The sequence below is a fragment of the Dendropsophus ebraccatus genome, chromosome 13 (assembly GCF_027789765.1).
Source record: "Dendropsophus ebraccatus isolate aDenEbr1 chromosome 13, aDenEbr1.pat, whole genome shotgun sequence".
In the NCBI taxonomy this organism is placed as follows: domain Eukaryota; kingdom Metazoa; phylum Chordata; class Amphibia; order Anura; family Hylidae; genus Dendropsophus; species Dendropsophus ebraccatus.
In genome coordinates this window covers 55,251,159-55,278,353 of record NC_091466.1, presented here as the reverse complement: position 1 = coordinate 55,278,353, position 27,195 = coordinate 55,251,159, and the positions used below count along the sequence as shown (strand labels likewise).

General features: G+C 44.7%; 2 protein-coding genes across 2 annotated transcripts; both read right to left on the bottom strand.

Moving 5' to 3' along the window:
• Positions 1-5,776: 5,776 nt before the first annotated feature.
• LOC138770575 (olfactory receptor 5AR1-like) lies at positions 5,777-6,715 on the bottom strand. The gene has a single exon (XM_069949680.1). The coding sequence runs from the start codon at positions 6,713-6,715 to the stop codon at positions 5,777-5,779; it is 939 nt and encodes a 312-aa protein (XP_069805781.1).
• Positions 6,716-25,612: 18,897 nt separating this feature from the next.
• LOC138770574 (olfactory receptor 5AR1-like) lies at positions 25,613-26,551 on the bottom strand. The gene has a single exon (XM_069949678.1). The coding sequence runs from the start codon at positions 26,549-26,551 to the stop codon at positions 25,613-25,615; it is 939 nt and encodes a 312-aa protein (XP_069805779.1).
• Between the last annotated feature and the right edge of the window lie 644 nt (positions 26,552-27,195).

Genomic DNA, 27,195 nt, shown 5'->3' with positions numbered 1-27,195 from the left:
AGTCTGTATCTGGATGCCAGTATAGGGAAATCTATAATATTAACCCCGTCTTCAGCAGCCATTATCCTAGCCACCACATACCTCGGACCTTTCACAGGACCCCCAGTACCCCCACGGACAGTGAGGGGTGATACGCACAAAGCCCAAGGGGCAACAAGGTGAGCAACCTTCTACCTCTCAATCATCCTACATATTTGTCAGTATTACACGAGGCGCCGGGCCTTTTTTCCTTTTCTTTTATTCCGTCTATGATTTGGGACATGGTAGTAATACCACTGTTAATCCAATTAGTAATATCTATGTCAAGGATACCGTTAGATATCAGCTGTATTGGGGTATGTTTCAAATATATTGTGGAGTTGATGTTGCTGGCTTTATGTGCCTGGTCCCAACAATACAAACTAGCCCTTGAAAGAGGTGATAAGTTGTTAGGAATTTGTAGTTTCCAAAACTTATAGAAGAGTACAGTATACATATCTTGGTTTCTCATATAATATTTTTCAATGGTTACCCATGGTAATGTATCGGAAAGTCGCCAATATCTTAGCTGGGACACTAACGTAGCTATATACAGTAGTATCTCCTTGCATCGGGTATGCCTATGCCGCCCGCCAGTTTATGTTTAGTTAATAGTGGATAAGCTATTCTGGGTGGCTTGTTTTGCCATATATATCTGGAAAGTAGAGCCCTAATCTTGGAGAAAAAGGATAAGGGAACCCTTATGGGAAGAGTACGATATAAATATAACAGCTTTGGTAATAGCATCATTTTGTAAGATGCGATTCTTCCTAACCAGGAAGTTTCTATCTTGTCAAATTGTATTAGTTCTTCATGAAATGTTTTTAAGAATGTGGCATAATTGTTTTTATATAACATTTTCATGGCGTTAGTTATATTTATACCTAAGTATTTAATACTAGTTTCTTGCCAATCAAACAAATATTTAGATTTAAGTTGTCTAATAGAATCAGGAGATAAGTTTAATGGTAAGGCTTGTGACTTTGATTTCTTCAAGCAGTAGTATGAAATAGAGCCAAAAAAAACATAAAAGCTTCATGGTGTGTTCTAGAGATGAGTCAGGAGCAGACAGTGACAAAATAATGTCGTCTGTGTATAGTGATATAGTGTGCATTGTATCTCCATTGGGGATACCTTTGATGTTTGGGTGGGATCTAATAGCTTGGGCCAGTGGCTCCATACATAGGATAAAAATCAAAGGTGATAACGGACACCCCTGCCTTGTGCCATTATTTATTATAAAGCTATCTGACAGGGTTCCGTTTACAAATATTTTGGCTGAGGGAGCAGAGTAGAGGGCTTGAATTGCCATTAAAATCATACCACTAAATCCCATTGTGCCCAGTGCTGAGAAGGCATACGACCAGTTTATTCGGTCGAACGCCTTCTCAGCATCTAACGCTAAAAAAACAGCTTGGATATCATTTTTTTCTATATGATGTAATATGTTTAATACTCTTCGGGTATTATCTGAAGTTTGTCTACCCCTTACAAAACCTGTCTGATCATTTCTCACTAAAGATGGTAGAATATCTGCCAATCTAAGGGCCAACAGTTTGGCGTAAATCTTAACATCACAGTCGAGCAAGGAGATGGGTCTGACATTTTGAGGTACATCTGGATCCTTACCAGGTTTTGGGAGTGTTACAATCAATGCCTTTTGATTTTCTTCTGGCAAGGATCCAGATGTAGCCGCTTCCTGGAAAAAAGGAACTAAGACAGGAACAAGAATATTAGAAAATTTCTTATAATATTCATTTGTCAGGCCATCTGGGCCGGGTGATTTGCCTGACTGTAAGGATTTTACTATTGAATATACCTCGGGAGCGGTTATGGGTGAATTTAGTGATGCCAATTGTTGTGGGGAGAGTGAGGGAAGAGTCTAAAAAGGTTTGAATATCATTTTTCGACGGTTGTTTGATCAGAGTGTCAGTTTTTAGGTTATACAGAGTTTTATAAAAATCTCTGAATCTATTTGCTATATCCTTGGGGGGCCGTAATTTTGCCTGTTTTGTCTTTATTCCTCAAAAAGGGAATTTTTGTTTTCTGGTGTTGTTGTTTGAGTCTATGAGCAAGTAGTTTGCCTATTTTATTGTTGTAGGCATAAAATTTAGCCCCGGTTTTTCTAAATTGTTTTTCGAAATTTATAAACATTAAATTTCTTGCACAAAGAAAAGATCTCTTGCTCTGGGGTGTCTCTCTCCACCTCCACTGGCTCAACAAAAGACCCTCCCACCAGGAACTAGCTCCTTTTTATAGGGACAACTTAGGTAGTGTGTGATTGGCTGGGCTATGTGTGGACAAGATAGAGAAGAGATACGATGGGAAAAAAAGTTAGGGAAATGAGCACCTGTGATAGGAGAAAATATAGCAGGTGACATAAAACCATTAACCCTTAGACCTTCCGCTGTGCTCTGTACAGTATACACATAATAAAGATGACAGTGACACCTAGTTGGGAAAACACACAATACAATATCCGGCATCCCCTTCTGTGTGGACCTGAGTTACTGGTGCTGGGACACATGTGCAGTGTACAGGAACAGGGGCATAACTAGAAATGGCTGGGCCCCATAACAAACTTTTGATTGGGGCCCCCCTCCTCTGACCGACCACTACGCCACAAAAAAAACCCAAGCTCTACACAGGTTCTGTACTTCATATAAATTATAGTGCAGATATATTTAGTTACTAACAGGGGACGTCTTCTCTGATCAGAGTTCTTCCTTTTCATTTTCTTCTCTATCTGCCCAAGGCCATTAGGAGAACTTCTCCGAACCACGAATCCTCAGTAGTTGCCCTTTTAGATGCCTTCTCTGTGTTGTCCTTCTTATAGATTGCCCCCCTTATAGATAACCCCCGTGTTGTCCCCCTTACAAATGCCCCCCTTGTGTTATCCATCCCCCATATAGATAGCCCCCTTATGTTGCCCATCCCCCATAAAGATATCCCCCAGTGTTGTGCATACCCCTATGTAGCCCTCAGTTTTGTGCATCCCCTATAGGCAGCCCCCAGTCTTGTGCATCCCCTATAGGCAGCCCCCAGTGTTGCACATCCCCCTATAGACAGCCCCCAGTCTTGTGCATCCCCCTGTAGGCAGCCCCCAGTCTTGTGCATCCCCCTGTAGACAGCCCCCAGTCTTGTGTATCTCCCTATAGGCAGCCCCCAGTCTTGTGCATCCCAAGCCCCATATAGCCCCCAGTGTTGTTCCTCCCCCATATAGCCCCCAGCGTTATCCATCCCCCTATGTAGCCCCCAGTTTTGTGCATCCCCCTATAGGCAGCCCCCAGTCTTGTGCACCCCCCTATTGGCAGCCCCCAGTCTTGTGCATCCCCCTATAGGAAGCTTTCAGTCTTGTGCACCCCATACAGGCAGCCCCCAGTCTTGTGCATCCCAAGCCCCATATAGCCCCCAGTGTTGTTCCCCCCTATATAGCCCTCAGTGATGTCCATCCCCCTATGTAGCCCCCAGTTTTGTGCATCCCCCTGTAGGCAGCCCCCAGTCTTGTGCATCCCCCTATAGACAGCCCCCAGTCTTGTGCACCCCTATAGGCAGCCCCCAGTCTTGTGCATCCCCTATAGGCAGCCCCCCAGTCTTGTGCATCCCCAGCCCGATATAGCCCCCAGTGTTGTTCCTCCCCCATATAGCCCCCCAGTTTTGTTCCTCCCCCATATAGCCCCCAGTGTTGAGCATCCCCATATAGCCCCCAGTATTGTTATTCCTCATATATATATATATATATATATATATATATATATATATATATATATATAGCCCACAGTGTTCCCCTCTGATAAAAAGTAAAAAACAAAACAGAACTCACCAGGCAAGCTCTATGGGCAACTCTGCTCGGGCCCTCAGTGGGCCTCAGCACGCTGGTCCTCATCTCCCTGCCATAGAGGTGTAGAGATGTGCAGAATGAGCAGGACGCTGCACCGGTCACATGTCAGGAGCTGTGGCTGCTCACCTCCTCACCCTGCTGCCCCACTCTGACAGAAGTTGTCAGCTGCAAAGTCACCTCCTGCATGCTGATAAGAAGTGTGGCTGACCTCTGTCCTCTGTCCAGCAGAGGACAGAGGTCAGCTCCCTGTAAACCCCCCCTTCCTCCCACCTCCGCTGTCCTAAGGTCCCAGAAGGAAGAAACTCCAAGGATACAGCCAGGTATGGTGGATAAATATAGAGGGAGGGACGTCTGAAATGTCACTTTAGGTTCAAACTGTATCGTTAGGGGTAGAGTTATCAAACATGGTGTAAAGTGGAACTGGCTCAGTTGCCCCTAGCAACCAATCAGATTACAGGTTTCATTTTCTAAAGAGTCTGTGAGGAATGAAAAGAGGAATCTGATTGGTTGCTAGGGGCAACTGAGCCAGTTTCACTTTACACCATGTTTAATAAATCTCCCCCTTCATAACCCTATCACACATACTGTCCACCTACTTTTGGACCACCCTGTATATATTTTGTAATATGTATCAACTCTATGGTATGTGTACAACCCTTGGGAGAGCGAAATGTTGTTTTATATGGGGTTTTGTTATTTGTCTTCTGCCTTTGGTGCAGTAATGGTGCAGTAAATGTTTCACTTTACACTATGTTTGATAACTCTCCCCCTTCAAATGTGTATTTGTATGACTGAACCTGCTGTGTGTTCACATAGATATAGTGTGGGGGTACATGTATTTGATCCGGAGGGACAGTCCCGATTTTGGGGTCATGTCCCTCCGTCCCGACGTATATGGTGTAAAGAGCCTGTGCACCATTTGTATCTACCTCCATATGGGTCAGTGTAGTAGAGATACTGGTCTTTGTATAGTGGATGTTATGTAGTAATGGTATGGGGGTATAAGTCACTATGTGGTGAAGATGTGGTGCTAATATTTGTTTTTTATATAATGGTAATAGGTGACGTGGAGATGGGGGTGTGGTTATGGGGAGGGCGTGGCTATAGGGGGCGTGGTGAATTGCCGTGACTGTCCCCCTTTCCTCTCAGCAAAAGTTGGGAGGTATGTATTTGTGTGGCTTGTGTGGGCAGGGGATAGTTAAGTAGTTTGGTAGTATCTAGAGATGAGCAAACCTGAAGCATGCTCGAGTCCATCCGAACCCGAACTTTCGGCATTTGATTAGCGGTGGCTGCTGAAGTTGGATAAAGCCCTAAAATGGATATAGTCATTGGCTGTATCCATGTTTTTGAGACAACCTTAGAGCTTTATCCAAGTTCAGCAGCCCCAGCTAATTAAGCTAGGAAGCCCAGAGTGGAGCAGCTAATGAAATCTGGCCAGGACGGGGCTTGCCTGGAGAGCTGTGTGCACGCGCCCATCAAGGTGCGCCCATCAAGGTCCCTTTGCGGTATGGGATTTAGGGACTACCCTGAAGTCAGGCACTAACAACTGGAGGAAAGTAGTTACTATAGAGGGAGAGGTGTGTGTAGCTGAACCTAGAGTTAACTGTAGCTGTGCTGTGAAGAAGTGTAACATCTAGTTATTGGAGTAAGGAACAGCGGCCTCCTGTCCTATCTTGTGACACTAGAGTAATACACTTTTACCAAGGTTTAAGAAGAGAAAGAAAACACGTAGTGGGACATTACACCACAGTCCCCTTAATCCACCCCTGTTGATGGTGGTTGCTTTGAACTATTCCCATTCCGAATGTCTTGTACTGTAGCAGTCTATTAATTATTTGGAAAAAATAAGAATGTCTGTCTTTTTGGTTGCTTTTATTTTAATATTGCGAATGTAGAAGTAAATTACTAGAATTTATCTTAATGGTCCAATGACTGCTTAAAAAACTTCATTCCTATGGTGCCTTTAACATCCTTGTTCCTCATGCTATAAATGATGGGATTCAACATAGGAGTTACCACTGTATATAAAATGGATACGGTCTTGTCTTTCTCAGGAGAGTATGTGGAGTGAGATCTGAAATACACGATCATTATAGTCCCATAATAGAGCAACACCACCGTAAGGTGGGAGACACATGTGGAAAAAGCTTTTTGCCTCCCTTGTGAGGAACGGATCTTCAAAATATTGGAGATAATGTGGATGTACGAAATCACAATCAGGGAGAATGAACATGTGGCTATGATTCCAGTTGCGATATACATTGCTATTTCATTAAGCCAAGTGTCTTTGCAAGACAATTGAAGGAATGGAGGCATCTCACAGAAGAAGTGGTTGACATAGTGAGATCTACAGTAGGGTAGTTGGAAGGTGAGGACCACATGAAGGGCTGAGTTCATGAAGCTAAAACTCCATGAACCAGCAGCTAAACAGCAGCACAATTTCTTGCCCATGATGTTTCCATAGTGCAAAGGCTTACAAATGGCTACAAATCTATCATAAGCCATGATGGCAAGTATTATGCCTTCAGTGGCTCCGAACGCCAAATGGAAATACATCTGAAGTGCACATGCTAACAGAGAAATACTTCTGTCCTTGGAGATTGTATTTCTGAGAATATGGGGGACAATTGTGGAGGAGAAGCAGATGTCAATAATAGAGAGATTGCACAGAAAGAAGTACATGGGCGTCTGTAGCTTGGAGTTTATAGTCACCACAATGACGAGAAGAACATTCGCTGACAATGTTATTATATACATCAGCAGAAATATAAGAAAGAATATGATCTGAAGATACAGGACACTAGACAGACCAAGAAGGACGAATCTTCCATGAGATGTTTGATTCAAGTCTTCCATTACATTTATATTGCTGGATAAAATGTGGAAAAATGTGAATATTTAGGGATGTAGAGTGCTAATATTGTATATTTTTTTAATGGAAGTCTACTGTCAGACAGCCTATGACAGGGCAAGCTCTTTGGTTAGCACTGTTACCTCCCAACCCATTAACTATGGGGGGACATTTATTAAATCCGGCGTTTGCAGCTCTGGAGATCAGAGGATTTATGTAGAGGAGCACTGCCTATACATAAATCCTGTGTGCACAGAGCCCATTCGTGAGCACGAATTGAAACCTACGCCTCTACATAAATCCTGTGCGCATGAAGCCCGTTCATGCAAATAAATTAAAACCTACGGTTTCACTATAATTTTTCCCCCGGAAAAAATTATAAATGTGGCGCATGCAGTGGTCAAGCCCCCTCTGCGTGCTGTCGCACCCCACGTAACGCCCCCTCTCTGCCCCACTGGCGCAGGAGGCGCAGATGGGCCCGATGCGAATAAAATATTCGCAAATAAAGAATAGGGTTATCAAAGGAAAAAAAAACATGGAACATGTTTGAGTCCAGTTTGCTTAGGGAAGCAGAACACGGGCCAGTCTATCCAACTAAGGATCCCCTATGAATGACCATTTTTCATAAGCCATATCTTGACTTAAAGTGTACCTGTCGTTATAACTTTCAAAATCTAAATCAGCAGTAGATGTGGTATTGAGCAAGTTCGCAATATACATTTTTTTTTTTTTTATTATCTCTGGTCGGGATTCTATTCATTGCAATACAACGTTTGTTGTGTATAAATCACGGCCATTTTTGTTGCAAATTGCAAAAACGGCAGTGATTTATACAAAACATACGTTGTGTGAACATGGCTTAACAGTGTTCCCTAACCATTTGCATCTCCTGCAACTGTCAGTGCATGATGGGACTTGTATTTTTCCGACTCTTCTAAAAGCCATGAGAAAGGAGGATGGAACTGAACAAGAGCTGTAGAGAAAGTTCTAGGTCAATTTTTTTTTAAATATTTTGTAAGGGACCCAGCATAGTATTCATTTATAACATAGGGCCAGAATACCCCTTTAACCACCTTACTGATAATTACACCTAAATGACTGTATTTGATCTCTGATGTCATGTATCATTGAAGGCCTGTTACTGTTTTCTTATCTTGTGCAAATAAATGAAAAGACCATCAAAACAAATTGCAATGAGGAGGCCGCTCAAAGTACTGTCATATTAACCCTATCACGTCAGCCATACGTATATATACGTTCTTGCTGCACATGCCTCTTGCAGCAGGAATGTGTGTGTATATATATATATATATATATATATATATATATATATATAATTAATATATATATATATATATATATATATATATATATATATATATATATATATGCTTCTGACTTCAGGGGCTTTTAATGTGTGCGGGACCACTGCAGTAAGATTGGTCCCACACATTTCAGTGCTGTGGGGGTCCCGATCGCTTGTACCGACTGGCGGGGGTAAGCCACTTACCTCCGTCCTGTCTGATCGACCATCTGTAGATAGAGTCTGCTCTCAGGCAGACTCTATGTACAGATTACCGATAAAACTGATCTATGCTATAGCATAGATCAGTTTATGCAATCTAATGATTGCATGTTCTACAGTTAATAAAAGTGTAATAAAAAAAGTTTTTAAAAGTATAAAACCTTAAAAAAGTAAAAAAAAACCTTATATAACCCCCAATAAAAGTTTAAAATACCTTCGTGCCCCTTATAAAAATAAAAATATGTTAAAAAAATTAATGAACATATTACATATCATAGCATTAGTAATTATCCAATCTATTGAAATATTACATTATTGTTCCTGCATGGTGAACGGCGTAAACAGAAAAAAAACAAAAAAACAGGATTGTTTTATTTTTTTAAATTATACATGAGAAAAAATAACACCCCAACCAGCCCTGTAGGTGGAAAAATAAAAGCGCTATTGCTCTTAGAAGGCGGGGAGGAACATTGCATTAATTTAACCCAGACATCTGGGCATCAATGACCTCGGTCATGAAGATGTTGAAGTGTTACTGCCATTGAAAAAAATAATAATAAATCACGTCGCACAACAACAATGTCCAAAGTTTTGATCGGTTCAGGTCTCAGTGACTTACCTCAACAAAACTTGGTTTCTAGTGAATCACTGACAAAACATAGCATTTGGTATAGTAAAGTTTTTGCTCATAGAAACTTTGCTTCTGAAATAGGAAAAGCTTGGGAAGCCATTTTTATATAAGCAATTTAGAATCCTGGTTGTATTGTAGAATATATGAACTGAAGTTAATTTCTGAAACTCCCCTGTTATTTATTAGTCTCTGCAGAGAGTTATAGTTGTGTATTAGTTGGTGTCAGAAATAGAACGCCAGTAATTAATTCTCTGGAGATATAAACGTTTACATAGCATACAGTGTATTAAATATAGTTTTATTTTACTGTTGATGGGATACTGTTCTTAAAGGAAAGTTATGCCGCCCCGTGAACTGTACATTGTGGTCTTGAACTTTATTAGCTGGTTTACAGAAGGGAAGACAGTGCTGTTTCAATTCGTAGCCCTTGAGCCAAAACTGGAATGTACCCTATGTACCCTATAGATGAAGATGTCCCAGAACCCATGTACACTATAGATGAAGATGTACCAGAACCCATGTGCCACTACTGGTTCTGTGTCTGTGTAGGTCGATGCTGAAGGTTTATGTGCCGTATACCGGGGTAGCTTTGTGGAGTTGTGGCTACTGCGAGGGTCACTTGGGCCCTTGTTATGGCGGCCAGGACTAGTGTTGGAACCGACCCCCGGAAAATCAGGCACTGCGCTCTTGGTTTGGATAACCCAAGTGTGAACAGGTGTATAGGTGCGACAAAATGGACCAAAGTCCAATAGCTTAACCAGGATAATTTGGTTTACTGGTAAGAATTTGTGGGCAAGAGGTAGTAGTAAGAGTTGTCATAGCAAGGTAGCAATGTTTTCTGCCGGGATAGCATAGTGGAGAACAGAAGTAGAAGAAGATACTTGTACTCACGTATAGATTCTCTAATGAGGCCGCCATTTGCCCTACCGTGTTGGTTTCCCATCCTTATAGGGTAGAGAGAGGTGCCGGGACCCTGTGCTGGGTTGAGCAGACTTTCCGAGACTTCACAGAAGAGCCGTACGTTAAAGTGCGATATGTCAGCTTTCTTAACGCTATTTGTCCTACTGGTCTCAAGATCTCTTGCTCTAGGGTGTCTCTCTCCACCTCCATTGGCTCAACTGGAAGCCCCCCCCCCTGGCTGATTGTAGCCCACCCCAAGCCTATCTCTTGGAGACACACACTGTATATACTGCTTACACACAAACAGATACTGTCACATATACACATACAGGCACACTTATACTGCTTACACAGACACACACAGCCACACAGGAGCAAGCTGGGAGTTGTTGTACTCCACACACACCACACAGGAGCATGCTGGGAGTTGTTGTTGTATTCCACACACACCACACAGGAGCATGCTGGGAGTTGTTGTTGTATTCCACACACACCACACAGGAGCATGATGGGAGTTGTTGTTGTATTCCACACACACCACACAGGAGCATGCTGGGAGTTGTTGTTGTATTCCACACACACCACACAGGAGCATGATGGGAGTTGTTGTTGTATTCCACACACCACACAGGAGCATGCTGGGAGTAGTTGTTGTATTCCACACACACCACACAGGAGCTTGCTGGGAGTAGTTGTTGTATTCCACACACACACCACACAGGAGCATGCTGGGAGTAGTTGTTGTATTCCACACACACCACACAGGAGCATGCTGGGAGTTGTTGTATTTCACACACACACCACACAGGAGCATGCTGGGAGTTGTATTCCACACACACCACACAGGAGCAAGCTGGGAGTTGTATTCCACACACACATCACACAGGAGCATGCTGGGAGTTGTTGTTGTATTCCACACACACCACACAGGAGCATGCTGGGAGTTGTTGTATTCCACACACACCACACAGGAGCAAGCTGGGAGTTGTATTCCACACACACCACACAGGAGCATGCTGGGAGTTGTTGTTGTATTCCACACACACCACACAGGAGCATGCTGGGAGTTGTTTTATTCCACACACACCACACAGGAGCATGCTGGGAGTTGTATTCCATACACACCACACAGGAGCATGCTGGGAGTTGTATTCCACACACACCACACAGGAGCAAGCTGTGAGTTGTATTCCACACACACCACAGAGGAGCATGCTGGGAGTTGTTGTTGTATTCCACACACACCACACAGGAGCATGCTGGGAGTTGTATTCCACACACACCACACAGGAGCATGCTGGGAGTTGTTGTTGTTGTATTCCACACACACCACACAGGAACATGCTGGGAGTTGTATTCCACACACACCACACAGGAGCATGCTGGGAGTTGTTGTTGTATTCCACACACACCACACAGGAGCAAGCTGGGAGTTGTATTCCACACACACCACACAGGAGCATGCTGGGAGTTGTTGTTGTATTCCACACACACTACACAGGAGCATGCTTGGAGTTGTATTCCACACACACCACACAGGAGCATGCTGGGAGTTGTTGCTGTATTCCACACACACACACACACACACCACACAGGAGCATGCTGGGAGTTGTATCCCACACACACCACACAGGAGCATGCTGGGAGTTGTATTCCACACACACCACACAGGAGCATGCTGGGAGTTGTATTCCATACACACCACACAGGAGCATGCTGGGAGTTGTATTCCACACACACCACACAGGAGCATGCTGGGAGTTGTATTCTACACACACCACACAGGAGCATGCTGGGAGTTGTATTCCACACACACCACACAGGAGCATGCTGGGAGTTTTTGTATTCCACACACACCACACAGAGCACTAACACACTCCACTAACACCCAGACATACACACAGACAGATACATACATATACTCACACAGAAGGATCAGTGGACGATGTCTCTGCCCATGAGGAGGAGGTGGAGGAGGTAGAGTGGAGGTTCACATTGCTGATGTCTCCGTCCGGAGGGAGAAGGGGCATCTGTGAGCCAGGAGACGCTGTTGGGGGGCGGGGGAGGGGGCCAGGCTGCAGTCACATGTTTGGGGGAGAGAAGGTTTCTCCTTGCTGACACTCATATGGCCTCAGGGGGAAGCAGGTGGCGCCCCCTTCCTGCTGGGAGTGCACAGCGCCCTGTGCAGCCACACTGCTCGCACACCTCTAAGGCCGGCCCTGACGCTAAGTCAGTGCCCCACAAAACCTGTCCATTTCTACTTTGCTAGGTGTCATCAACCCCGTTTAGCTGCAACCAAAAAAGTTTGTTTGTCATAAGCTGTTATAGGTGAAGTAACCTATAGCAGCAAAACTTATTGAAGCCCTCCATAGAGTGTGACACTAAGTCAGCGATCCACAAAACCTGTCCATTTCTGCTTTCCTGGGTGCAGTCAACCCCGTTTAGCCGCAAAAAAAAAAAGAAAAAAAAAAAGTTTGTTTCTCATAAGCTGTTATAGGGGAAGTAACCTATAGCAGCAAAACATATTAAAGCCCTCCATAGAGTGTGACGCTAAGTCAGCGCCCCACAAAACCTGTCCATTTCTGCTTTGCTGGGTGCCGTCAACCCCGTTTAGCCACCAGAAATTTTTTTTTTTTTAAAGTTATAAAAAAATAAATACAAAATATTTTTAAAAAGTAAATTAACCCCTTCACGTCAGCCATCTGTATATATACGTTCCTTTTGCACATGCCCCGTGCAGTAGGAATGTACATATACGTTCCGGCTTTGACGGGGCTTTGTGATGAGAACCCTGCAGCGATCCCGCTCTCATCTGTGTACAGCACCGGAGATAATGAGGATCAGCTGCGATTCCGCAGCTGACCCCCATTAACCCCTTAGTGACCGCCGGAACGGCGGTCACTAATGGGCCGGTGCCGCCGCTGTATTTCATCTCCCCCCACCGTGAATCCACGGTCGGGGGAGATGAAATAAGTAAAAATCAGACCCCAGATCAGCCCCCTAGTGCCCCAGTCACTAACCCCCCCTCCCGCGGCGGCCATCGGATCCAAGATGGCCGCCGCGATCACTGTGAACAGACTAATGTCTGTTCACAGTGATCAAAAAAGAAAAATGAATGAAAGCCCCATGCTCTCCGCTACCGGAGGTAGCGGAGAGCATGGGGCAGTCATCGGGACCCCCCCTGTGGGGTCCCGGTACAAGCGATCAGCGGTATATACTATATACCGCTGATCGCTTGTACCATGTGCTCCTGGCACTTTTTATCCCCTGTCACCATGAATGATTGGTGACAGGGGATAAAAAGTGATGTCCCCCCACCCCCCAAGTCGCCCCCCACCCCCCCTGTCACCCCCGTCCCCCAGTCACCCCCCCTTCCCCATATACTCACCGGATCCACGGAGCTCCTTCCTCCTCGGCGTCCTGGCTGGTTATGAAGTGCACATGCGCTCCACAACCAGCCAAGCTCTTAAAATTTAAAGTGACAGAGACTAATTTAGATTACCCGTAACCACCGCAGGTTGCCCGTAACCACCGCACGTTGCCCGTAACCACCCCAGGTTGTCCGTAATCACGTCAGATTGCACGTAACCCCCCAGATTACCCGTAACCACCGCACGTTGCCCGTAACCACCGCACGTTGCCCGTAACCATCACACGTTGCCAGTGACCCCCTCCAGATTGTCCGTAATCACCCCAGATTGCCTGTAACCACCCCAAATTACATGTAACCACCCCAGATTAGCTATAAGCACTTCACTCTATCCGCAACAATTCTAGATTGTCTGTAACCCCTCCAGGTTGCCCCTAACCACCGCAGGTTGGGCATAACCACCCCAGATTGCCCGTAATCATGCCAGATTACATGTAACCCCCCAGATTGCACGCAACCACCGCAGGTTGCCTCTGACCACCGCACCTTGCCTATGACCACCGCACGTCGCCTCTGACCACCGCATGTCGCCTCTGACCACCGCACGTCGCCTCTGACCACCGCACGTCGCCTATGACCACCGCACCTTGCCTCTGACCACCGCACGTCGCCTATGACCACCGCACCTTGCATCTGACCACCGCACCTTGCCTCTGAACACTGCACCTTGCCTCTAACCACCCCAAATTGCCAGTGACCCCCTCCAGATTGCCCGTAACCACGCCAGATTACAGGTACCCACCTCAGATTACCTATTAGCACTTTAGTTTATCCGTAACCACAGCAGGTTGCCTGTAACCACCACAGATTGTCCGCAACCACCCCAGATTGTCTGTAACCACAGCAGGTTGCCTGTAACCATACCAGATTGTCTGTAACCACAGCAGGTTGTCCGTATTCACCCCACGTTGCCCATAACCACCCCAGGTTGCCTCTAACCACACCAGGTTGCCTCTAACCACACCAGGTTGCCTGTAACCACCCCAGGTTGCCGTAACCACAGCAGGTTGCCTGTGACCACCCCATGTTGACCGTATCCACCCCAGATTATCCGTAACCACCCCAGATTACCCGTAACCACCCCAGACTGCCCGTAACCACCCCAGACTGCCCGTAACCACCCCAGACTGCCCGTAACCACCTCAGACTGCCCGTAACCACCTCAGACTGCCCGTAACCACCTCTAGATTACACGGAACCACCCTGCATTACCTGTAATCTAAGTTTTTTTATTGTATTTTAGTAACTGCGCTATTCTAATAACTATTACTAGCTACTGTTTTGCTCCAGCAAATTGGCGCTCCTTCCCTTCTGAGCCCTGCTGTGCCCTGCTGTGTGCCCATACAGTGGTTTATGCCCACATATGGGGTACCGTTGTACTCAGGAGAACCTGCGTTACAGATTTTGGGGTAGATTTTTTCTCCTGTTCCTTGTGAAATTTAGAAATTTCAAACTAAACCAACATATTATTGGAAAAATTCAAGTTTTTCATTTTTACTGGCCAATTTTGAATACTTTCCTCTAATACCTGTGGGGCCAAAATGCTCATCCTACCCCAAGATGAATTCTTTGAGGGGTGTACTTTCCGAAATGGGGTGACTTTTGGGGGGATTCTATTCTGTAGACACTACAGGGGCTCTGCAAACGCACCTGGTGCTCAGAAACTTCTTCAGAAAAATCTGCAGAGAAAATGCTAATTGGCGCTCCTTCCCTTCTGAACCCTGCTGTGTGCCCATACAGTGGTTTATGCCCACATATGGGGTACCGTTCTACTCAGGAGACCCTGCGTTACAGATTTTGGGGTGAATTTTCTCTCCTGTTCCTCGTGAAATTGAGAAATTTCAAACTAAAGGAACATATTATTGGAAAAATTCGAGTTTTTCATTTTTACTGTCTACTTTTGAATACTTTCCTCTAATACCTGTGGGGTCAAAATGCTCACCACACACCAAGATGAATTCTTTGAGGGGTGCACTTTCCAAAATGGGGTGACTTATGGTGAGATTTTACTCCGCTGGCACTACAGGGGCACTGCAAACCCACCTGGCGCTCAGAAACTTCTTCAGCAAAATCTGCATTGAAAAAGCTAATTGGCGCTCCTTCCCTTCTGAGCCCTGATGTGTGCCTATACAGTGGTTTATACCGACATATGAGGTACCTTTTTACTCAGGAGAACCTGCGTTACAAATTTTGGGGTACTTTTTTTCTCTTGTTCCTCGTGAAATTGAGAAATTTCAAACTAAAGGAACATATTATTGGAAAAATTCGAGTTTTTCATTTTTACTGTCTACTTTTGAATACTTTCCTCTAATACCTGTGGGATCAAAATGCTCACCACACCCCAAAATGAATTCTTTGAGGGGTGCACTTTCCAAAATGGGGTGACTTATGGCGAGATTTTACTCCGCTGGCACTACAGGGGCTCTGCAAACACACCTGACGCTCAGAAACTTCTTCAGCAAAATCTGCATTGAAAAAGCTAATTGGCGCTCCTTCCCTTCTGAGCACCGCTGTGTGCCCATGCAGTGGTTTATGCTCACATATGAGGTACCGTTATACTCATGAGAACCTGCGTTACAAATTTTGGGGTACTTTTTTTTTCTCTTGTTCCTCGTGAAATTGAAAAATTTCAAACTAAAGGAACATATTATTTGAAAAAATTTTAATTTTTCATTTTTACTGTCTAAATTTGAATACTTTCCTCTAACACCTGTGGGGTCAAATTGCTCATCCTACCCCAAGATGAATTCTTTGAGGGGTGTACTTTCCAAAATGGGGTGACTTATGGGGTTTTTTCTCTCTGCTGACACTACAGGGGCACTGCAAATGCACCTGGTGCTCGGAAACTTCTTCAGCAAAATCTGCAATGGAAAAGCTAATTGGCGCTCCTTCCCTTCTGAGCCCCGCTGTGTGCCCATGCAGTGGTTTACGCCCACATATGGGGTACCGTAGTACTCAAGAGAACATGTGTTACAAATTTTGGGGTGCTTTTTCTCTCATGTTCCTTTTGAAAATGAGAAACTTTAATCTAAATGTATATATTATTGGAAAATTTTAATTTTTCATTTTTTTACGGCCTAATGGTGAATACTTTCCTCCAGCCCCTGTAGGGTTAAAATGCTCATTATACCCCTAGATTAATTCTTTAAGGTGTCTAGTTTCCAAAATGGGGTCACTTATGGGGGTTTCCAGTATACAAACCTCCTAAATCAACTTAAAATAAGAACTGGTCCCTAAAAAAATCAGTTTTGGAAACTTTCACGAAAATGTGGTAATTTGCTGATACATTTCTAACCCCCGTAACACCCTAAAAAAGTAAAATATGTTTATGAAATGAAGCCAGAATAAAGAGGACATATTGGTAATGTGACTTAGTAACTAATTTATGTAATACAACTTTCTTTTTTTAGAAGCAGAGAATTTCAAAGTTCATAAAATGCTAATTTTTTAAATTTTTCATGATATTTTGATGTTTTTCACAAAAAACACACAAAGTAGTGACCAAATTTTGCCACTAATATAAAGTGCCATATGTGACGAAAAAACAATCTCAGAATTGCTAGCATACGTTAAAGCATCACTGAGCTATAAGCGCATAAAGTGAGACAGGTCAGATTTTGAAAAATGACCCTGGTCTTTTAGGTGCAAATTGGCTTGGTCTTGAAGGGGTTAAAAAAGTTTGTTTCTCATAAGCTTTTGTAGGTGAACTAACCTATAGCAGAAAAAATTGTTGAAGCCCTCCATAGAGTGTGACGCTAAGTCAGTGCCCCACAAAAACAGTCCATTTCTGCTTTGCTGGGTGCCGTCAACCCACATCACTCATTGAAACTGTGTGCCTTCCGGCCAATAACTCACTTATAAGCTTTTTTTTTTTTAATTCTCATTTCATTTTCCCCCAACCAAAGAAATATGTCCAAGCATCCTACCTCCAGCACTTCCCAGTCAAGGACTGTAACAGCAGACAGTGAGGGTAGGAGAAGTGGCAGCACCAGGTCCCGTGGCAGCCGGGGTAACAGGCATGGCAGCAGGGTGCAGCTACCCCTGATGCCCACTGGTCATGTAAGAACCACACAGCCAACGGTTCTAGATTGGCTTACCCAATCCTTAAGTTCCACCGCTTATAGCTCCCAAAACGAGGAGTCAACTATCGGGTGGATCATCCGACACCACCCTTACATGGGACGGTCAGCGAGAGTCCTCTACCCCATCCCTTGTTATTACTATGCCACTCACCTTTGGGGCACCTTCTGCCAGGGAAATCTTGGCAAACCTTGATCTGCCCTTGGGGTCTCTACCGCTTTTTAGTGATGATGCAGAGAAAGTGATAAAAAACACAGGTACAGTGACTCCAGCGCTGCTACAGTAGGACCATCACAGGATTCCGATAGTTAAGATCATAGAGGATTTATTTACAAAACAAAGCATGAGGTTAACATGTTTCGGGAAAAAGCTATCCCTTCCTCAGAACCAGTATGCATACTGGTTCTGAGGAAGGGATAGCTTTTTCCCAAAACATGTTAACCTCATGCTTTGTTTTGTAAATAAATCCTCTATGATCTTAACTATCGGAATCCTGTGATGGTCCTACGGTAGCAGCGCTGGAGTCACTGTACCTGTGTTTTTTATCACTTTCTCTGCATCATTCCTATACGGGCCCCCGGTGGGAGCATCCCGTCCGTTGGTACGTCTAGCTTAGCAGCTACCGGGATCTGGACATTTCTACACTTCTTAACCCTCTTTGGGTGATACGCATCAAGCCCAAGTGGCTCTTAGGTGAGTGCAACATCTCCCTACCCACTATCCCATTTATCCTAAGGTGTTACACAAGGCGCCGGTGCCTGTGTTTTTTTGCTCTCTTTCTTTTAGCTTTTTAGTGATGATGAGGAGGAAGTCCCCAAAAGTCAGCGGGTGGAACGTGCTGAGACTCCAGAGGAGGTGTTGGCTGTAAGCAGTCAACAGAGCCAGGGAGGGGCATCCAGTGCCACACCTGATATCCTGTCCCAGCCACGGGAGGAAAGTAGCAGTGGTGATGATTATGTCGCTGATCGGACGTGGTGCCCTCAAACTGCATTATCCTCGGCATCATCAGGGGAGTAAATAGAGGTGCTACCTACGCAGCAACATCCCACTGCTGCAAGGAACCAAGGCACAAGAGGGAGAGGTAGAAGACAAACTACCAGGCAGAGTTCATTACCTCAAAGCCTTGGTCCTGAGAGGGCACCCTCAGGCAACAGTGGCAAGACACCCCGTGGCTGTCAGCAAACCACGGTCCTCTGTCATCTGGCAGTTCTTCCTTCTGGGGACAGATAAGAACATCCCTCTGCGCCTGCTGTGCAATGAGAGGGTCAGTCATAGTAGGGGTGATAATCTTGAGACAACATCAATGCGAAAGCATATGGAAAGGCAACACCAACAGGCCTGGAAGAACCGTGACCCCAATACCACCTCCTGTCAGGATGCACCATACACTGCAGATCCCATCATGCAGCATCCTCTCAGTAGAACTCAGGCCTCGTCAGCCTCAGGTGCCAGCAGCAGCACAATGTCACTGCCATCTACACCCCTAATGAGGCAGCAATCCCTGACCGAGTCCATGGCTAAACGTCAGGTGTACTCCAGCAGCCATTCCATGGCCCAGAAACAGACCGGACACCTGGTTAAGCTGCTGGTGCTTCAGTTCCTGTCGTTCAACTTTGTGGAATCCCAGCCTTTCAGGGATTTCATGGCATGTGCGCACCCATCTCTGGCAAAGCTGTCCCATCACTGCACAATTACGTGAAGAAAAAGGTTGGCGACTCTTTGGGTCTCTCGGTGTTCAAAACCGTGCACCTGAGTGCTGATGTCTGGTCCTTTAATTATGGGCAAGGCCAGTACATGTCCGCTACTCCCCATTGGGTCAACATCCTCCCAGGAGACCATCAGGAAGTTGACCCATTTTTGCCACTGTCACCTCCAGGAGGCCAGCATCGGGGAGCACAAGTTCTGCCTCAACCACCACTGTCCTACCTGCCTTGGTGTCTTACTACCAATGTCAGGCCCAGCGTTCTCAGGCTGTCCTCCATTTGGTGAGCCTGGGTGAACGGAGCCACAGTGGGCAGGAGCTCCTACGGACCATCAGGGAGGAGATAGATCAATGGCTGTCCCCACATCGACTAACGGTGGGAAGTGTTGTAGCGGACAATGGGAGGAACATTGTTTCTGCAGTGCAACGGGGAGGGCTGACTCATACACCTTGTATGGCACAAGTGATAAACCACATGGTTTCTTCGATCATTTCCTGCACTACAAGACCTTATGAGGATAACAAGCAGAGTGTGCAAACATTTCGGCCACTCCTACACTGCAAGGAACACCCTGCTCAGAATCCAGAGACAGCGCAGTATGCCCCAACATCGGCTAATCTGTGACGTGCCAACACACTTGAATTCTGCCCTCCATATGCTCGACCGCCTGTACGATCAAAGGTCAGCCGTTACAGACTACCTCATGGGGCAATCAGGCAGCTTCACGCCACACTACGACTTCCAAGTCACACACTGGCAGTTAATGCGGGAAGTCTGCCAATTGTTGATCCCTTTTGAGGATGTGACTCTCTTTGTGAGCAGGCAGGACTATGGGATCAATGACATCATCCCAATCCTCCATTTTCTGGAAAGTGCGCTGAACAACATCATCAGCGAGGATTCCCAGGCCAGCATCCAAGGCTGAACATCGCCTTGAGCCCAGAGCTGGATGAAGTGCAGATGGAGGATGAGAAGGAGGAAGATGTCTACGCCCAGCCATTTCACACACCGCCACCTGGCTTCTCTGCCTCTCAATCACAGGAGGAGATGAAGGATGAGGTGGTAGAAGAAGAGGAGGAAGACCCCAGCAGACCCTGAAACTATACCGAGGACAGTGGAGAGGAGAGGCGCTCATTGTCCTTGGTGCAAGTGGCAAGGTGTCTGCGGGAGTGTCTCCGGAATGACAGCCGGAATGTGGACATTTGCCAGAGGGACCAATACTGGCTGGCCACCCTGGTGGTCCCTCGCTTCCGCCGCAAAATGGCTGATTTTTTTCAGCCATCACAGAGGGAGGCAAAACTGGTGTACTACTGGGACCTACTCACCAGTCAGTTGGTCTGAACTTACCTGCGAGACCAGCCAGGTTCCCCGACAACATCCTCTCGGGGGAGAACCAGCCCGCTCCACTCCCACCACCACAACTTGTGGAGGTGTGAGAAGTCGCTACAGCCTACAATCCTTGAGCGATTTCATGCAGCCAGCTGCTGAAGAGGGGACACAACACCGGACTCATGGCGTGGACCAGCATGAGCTCACCCAGCAGGTCACTGCCTATCTGGATTGTACCCTGCCCCAAAGTGTCACCGACCCTGTGCAGTACTGGGCAGAGAAACTGGACATTTGGCCTCAACTGGCAGAGTTTTCTTTGGCTCTGCTGTACTGCCCAGCCAGTAGTGTGGCATCAGAGAGGGTGTTCAGTGTGGCGGATAACATTGTAACACCGCAAAGAACGAGGCCCTCTTGCCACAGTGTTGAGATGCTGACTTTTGTGAAGATTAATCGTGCCTGGAATACATCAGATTATACCACCCCCCTGCCTGATGTGAATGACTAAGTCATCAGTCACCCGCCTTGCATGGCAATCCGTGTGTCCAAGAAACTGTCCTTAATATCTTAAATATGTGCCCAACGTAAAAATCCGTAATCCGTAAGTAATGTTCCCCCCTTAGACCCCAAATAAATAAAAAAATCACCTTAAAAATTCGGATATTTTTGAATAAACAGATCCCCATCTCCAAATTTAATGCCCATGGTGTGTTGGCCATTTAACATCTCCACACCAGCTTAATGCCTCACACCAGTGCACCGTCCAACCCATACCCCAAGAACAGTACCATCCCTAAAATAATCCCCACGACTATGCTTCACAAAGTGGGGATTTCACCTTTTGTGAACTGTAGCCGTAGGGTTCTATCCCTGGCACCCGTGCCAAGGAACAATACTTACCGTTTTGTGAGCGGGTACTAACTGTTCTTGAGGTATTTTTTGTCGATATCATGAGAGTAGTAAAATCTCACACCGCAAATCCTGATGGGGTTCTTCTCTGTGCAAATTATTTTACGCCTCTCATGCAGTCACGCGTAGAATAAGGCTGTCTATGGGGTATATATCACGGAGGCTGCTGTCCTTCAACTGTGATATAAAAAACCTCCACAGTTAGTTACAGCAACAAACAATTGCTGAAAGGCTGGTTAACTTGCCTTATTTACGGGTGCCTTTACAATGGGAGGCTTTTTTGGGGTTTTCTGCTGCCTAAAATCCACAGCGCATCTTTGGCTGATTTTATGCCACCTTCAGTACTATGGGGCATGACGCAAATACCTAGTGCAGCGCAGAACTGTGTATGTCCGGATGGCACCACAGTACTGAACGTGGTTTGGTGAACGATATAAAAATGCCCTGTGGATTTTACTCAGCAAACCCGCAGCCACATATGAAGGTACCCATAGGGTGAGGTTTTTTGGGAGTGACAAAAGCGAGGGTGGGAGGTCACTCCCATACCCCATCAGGGGTTTTTCCCCTACCCACTTTAAAAGATAAGTCCAGGCAATATATAACTTTCTGTGCCCTTACTTGACCCAGAAACGTATAATTTGCCCGGACTTATCCTTTAAGCCAGCTGGTGACAGCACTAAAAAAAACACAAAAGCATACATTCATTGGGTTGGGCGCTACACTCGGTTAGGACATCAAACTGGTGTATCTATATATATATATAATGTCTCTCTAACAGCCATAGGCCCAGATTCAACAGGTTTGACACCAGAGTAGTTGCGTCAATTTGTAAAGTAAGTGCCAGTGAGGTGTCCATTTTTGGATAATGGAACTGGGGTGAAGCCTTCTTGAATCCGTGCCTTTTTAAATGTCCTTTCTTCACCTCATGGATTCTGTGGGTGAGGTTATCTGTCTATTTAACCGTGTCCGTATCCTACTAGACTAGCTGTAATGTTAGAGGTTTTTTTTAAAAAACGTTGACTGTCCTGTGCTGAACTCTACATCAACATTTTGTCATGTATAAAAAATGATTTTTACTATCGTGTATATTCTTTCTCTTCAGTTCTCTGTACTAGGCCCTTCTGGGTCAAAAAGAATACTACTCCTACTAATGCCCCCACAGTCAATTGTCTATTTGGAAACATACTGGGTTCAATCAAGAGCTGCTGAAGCTGCCTCCTCAACTTGTCTCTTCTCAACAATCCTGGCCTGGGTGCAATCAAGTGCTGTCTCCTTCTGCTCCTCAACTTGTCTGTTCTCAACAATACTGGCCTTGGTGCAATCAAGTGCTGCCTCCTCCTGCTCCTCAACTTGTCTGTTCTCAACAATACTGGCCTGAGAGCAAAGAACTGCTGCCTCCTCCTGCTGCTCAACTTGTCTGTTCTCAACAATACTGTCCTGGGTGCAATCAAGTGCTAACTCCTCCTCAACTTGTCTTTTCTCAACAATACTGGCCTGAGAGCAAAGAACTGCTGCCTCCTCCTGCTGCTCAACTTGTCTGTTCTCAACAATACTGTCCTGGGTGCAATCAAGTGCTGCCTCCTCCTGCTCCTCAACTTGTCTGTTCTCAACAATACTGGCCTGAGAGCAAAGAACTGCTGCCTCCTCCTGCTGCTCAACTTGTCTGTTCTCAACAATACTGTCCTGGGTGCAATCAAGTGCTGCCCTCTCCTGCTCCTCAACTTGTCTGTTTTTAACAATACTGGCCTGGGTGCAATCAAGTGATGCCTCCTCCTGCTCCTCAACTTGTCTCTTCTCAACAATACTGGCCTGAGAGCAATCAACTGCTGCCTCCTCCTGCTGTTCAACTTCTCTCTTCTTAACAATACTGGCCTGGGTGCAATCAAGTGCTGCCTCCTCCTCCTGCTCCTCAACTTGTCTCTTCTCAACAATACTGGCCTGGGTGCAATCAAGTGCTGCCGCTTCCTCCTCCTCAACTTTTTTTTCCCAATATTTCCCCCCCCCCTATTTTTGCACTTTAATTCACTATATTTTATTATTATTATTATTATTATTATTATTTATTTACTTTTTTTCCCATTATTTTTGCACTTTGATTTTTTTCTACTTTTTTCAATGTAATAGCAACTGCAACTAAATGACACTATACCCTATCAGACTCCCACTATTGTAGCTGCAATTATTCAGCCGTTATAGCAAGGTTCGTTTTAGGTTCGGTTCGTACGAATCCGAACTTCACGAAAGTTCGCCGGATCGAACCGAACCAAACTTTTCAAACGTTTGCTCATCCCTACTCCGGACTTAACGTCAGTGGCTTTGCATTTCTGGGACTATCAGTGTTGAGAGTCTACATGTGGTTGGCCTAGAAAAAGTGTCGCTGGGGATGAGGGGTTGCGACATAAGAAATTCTCTTTTACACAGGGAATCAAGATAGATCTACAGATTGCGGAGTGTTGCTCCTGGTGGTATGAATGGGTAGCTTCTATATACAGGATTTTATAAGTAAGTGTATTGTTGTTATTTATGGGTGTTGTGTTTGCATTTTTAATGGTGGGCTTTTCTTGACACCTTACATGACTAGGCTTTTCCTAGTCTCTTACATACACAATGTCACCTTCTTTTACTCTTCTCCTCCATTTTTTTCTCATCTTCCATCTTTAGCTCATCTTCACTTCACTTTTTCGTTTTTCATTTTTTTTTATCCTTTTTTTTTTTTTTAATTATCCTTTTAGTCTAGCTTTTTCACTGGATACTCACTTCCTTTCTTGCTTGCGGCCTCCGAAATGGACATGATTCTTATCTCCCATATACCCATTGGCTTCCTGAATGATCCTCTATCTCCATAACCTGGGTCCTAAGGTTTTTACATCTTGGTTGGTAATTTCACACAGCACTTTTTCCTGGTGCACCTGGTGTTTTATATTTTGTCATATATAGTACTTATCACAGGAGTGAGCATGTATTGTGTTTGAGAGTCCTTAGGAACCCTTTTATTTTCCGGTTCCCTTGATGGGTATTTTTTAAGTGTTTTTAATATGGGTGAAGGGATTCAGAATTTTATTTATTTATTGTATTAATAAAGAATTTTAGTATTTTTGCTATATCGTGGTTTTGGTGTGCTTCACAATTTTACATACCCCCTTTTCATCTTGTATTGTTTAAAATTTTTATTGGTATGTAGTGTAGCACCACCTATTTAGATTGTGCAGACCTTGTTTTTGCCTCAGACAGCCAGTTAACCCCCCAAATTGCCCGTAATCACCTCCGGATAGCCTTTAAGCACCCCCAGATTGCTTGTATCCATGCCAGATTGTCCATAAACATCTCCAGTTTACCTGTAACCACCTCAGATTACTTATAACCACCCCGGATAACCTGTAACAACCCCAGATTACTCATAGCCCCTCCAGTCTGCCCGTGACCATGCCAGATTGCCTGAAACCACCCCAGATTGCCACAGAATGCCGTAACCAACCCAGATTGCCTGTCACTACCCCAGATAGCCAGTAAACACCCCTAGATTGCCCGAAACTATGCTAGATCTATGCTAGACTGCCCGTTAACACCTTTAGGTTTCCTGTAACTACCCCAGATTATGCGTAACCACGCCAGATAGGTAGTAACCACTCCAGATTACCCGTAATCGTCCGTTTCTGCAATATTCTAATAAAGGATACTAGCTGCGGTTTTGCTCCAGCAAAAGGACGCTCCTTCCCTTCTGAGTCCTGCTGTGTGGCCATACAGTGGTTTATGCCCACATAGTACCGTTGTACTCAGGAGAACCTGCGTTACAAATTGTGGGGAGTCTTTTCCCTCCTATTCATTGTGAAATTGAGAAAATCCCTAGCATACATTAAGGATCACTGAGCTATAAGTGAGACAGGTCAGATTTTGAAAAATTAGCCTGGTCATTAAGGCCAAAACTAGCTGCAGCACAAAAGGGCTAGGTTGGTTAGCCATGAAGGCTGGGTAGCTAGCTGCAGGAACAGACTGTCCATATGTCCCGCCTGCCTAAGACCAGGCACTAACTAACAACTAAAGGGAAGTAGTTAGAGAGAGTGGTGTGTGTAGCTGAACCTAGTGTTAACTGTAGCTGTGCTGTGACGAAGTGTGACATCTAGTGGTTGAAGTAAGGAACAGCGGCCTCCTGTCCTATTTTGTGTCACTGGAGTGATACACTTTTACCAAGGTGTAAGAAGAGAAAGAAAAGACATAGCGGGAGACTTCACCACGGTCCCCTTAATCCGCCCCTGTTGGTGGTTGCTTTGAACTATTCCCATTCTGAATGTCTTGTACTGTAGCAGTCTATTAATTATTTGGTAAAAATAAGAATGTCTGTCTTTTTGGTTGCTTTTATTTTAAAGTTGCAAATGTAGAAGTAAATGACCAGAATTTATCTTAATGGTCCAATGACTGCTTAAAAAGCTTCATTCCTATGGTACCTTTAACATCTTTGTTCCTCATGCTATAAATGATGGGATTCAACATAGGAGTTACCACTGTATATAAAATGGATACGGTCTTGTCTATCTCAGAAGAGTACTCAGAGTGAGGTCTGAGATACACGATCATAATAGTCCCATAATAGAGCAACACCACCGTAAGGTGGGAGACACATGTGGAGAAAGCTTTTTTCCTCCCTTGTGAGGAACGGATCTTCAAAATAGTGGAGATGATGTGGATGTATGAAATCAAAGTAAGGATGAATGAACACGAGGCTATGATTCCGGCTGAGATATACATTGCTATTTCATTTAGCCAAGTGTCTTTGCAAGACAATTGAAAAAATGGAGGCATCTCACAGAAGAAGTGGTTGACATAGTGAGATCTACAGTAGGGTAGTTGGAAGGTGAGGACCACATGAAGGGCTGAGTTCATGAAGCAAAAACTCCATGAACCAGCAGCAAAACAGGAGCACAATTTCTTGCCCATGATGTTTCTATAGTGCAAAGGTTTACAAATGGCTACAAATCTATCATAAGCCATGATGGCAAGTATTACGCACTCAGTGGCTCCCAACGCCAAATGGAAATACATTTGAAGTGCACATGCTAACAGAGAAATACTTCTGTCCTTGGAGATTGTATTTCTGAGAATATGGGGGACAATTGTGGAGGAGAAGCAAATGTCAATAATAGAGAGATTGCACAGAAAGAAGTACATGGGCGTCTGTAGCTTGGAGTTTATAGTCACCACAATGACGAGTAGAACATTCGCTGACAGTGTTATTATATACATCAGCAGAAATATAAAAAAGAATATGATCTGAAGATATGGGACAGTAGTCAGACCAAGAAGGACGAATCTTCCATAAGATGTTTGATTCAAGTCTTCCATTACATTTATGTTGCTGGATAAAATGTGGGAAAAATGTGAATATTTAGAGATGTAGAGTGCTAATATTTTATATAAAAATATATATATATTTTTTTATAAAAGTGTATTTTAAGACAGCCTATGCCAGGACAAGCTCTTTGGTTAGAACTGTTACTTCCCAACCCACAGACCTTGGGATAAAAATTATACCAAGGCCCCATTTATCCTTCTATTCATGTGTCAAGGATCCAAGTCAAAATCCCCGGGCTAAAATTCTGGATTAGAGCTTGCAAGGTCACACTGGACCTTCCTCTGTCATCACTCCTTTATCGAAATTTAATCAAAGTAGACTGCCATCACACATTGAATTATACTGCCGGGACACCTTACATAGGTTACATTTAAGACTACCACCCACTATGTGTTAACCAGTTCCAGGTAACGATTCTTCTAAGATTATAGGTTCATTAGAGCACCTTTATTAAAATGAAGTTTAAATATAATAAAAGAGGCAAACAAAGAATAGGGTTATCAAAGGAAACAAAAGCATAGAAACTATACTGACATATACATATACAATGAAATAATAGTTTATAAAATTCTATCCAACTAATCATCCCCAACGAATGACCGTTTTTCATAAGCCATATCTTGACTGAAGAAGT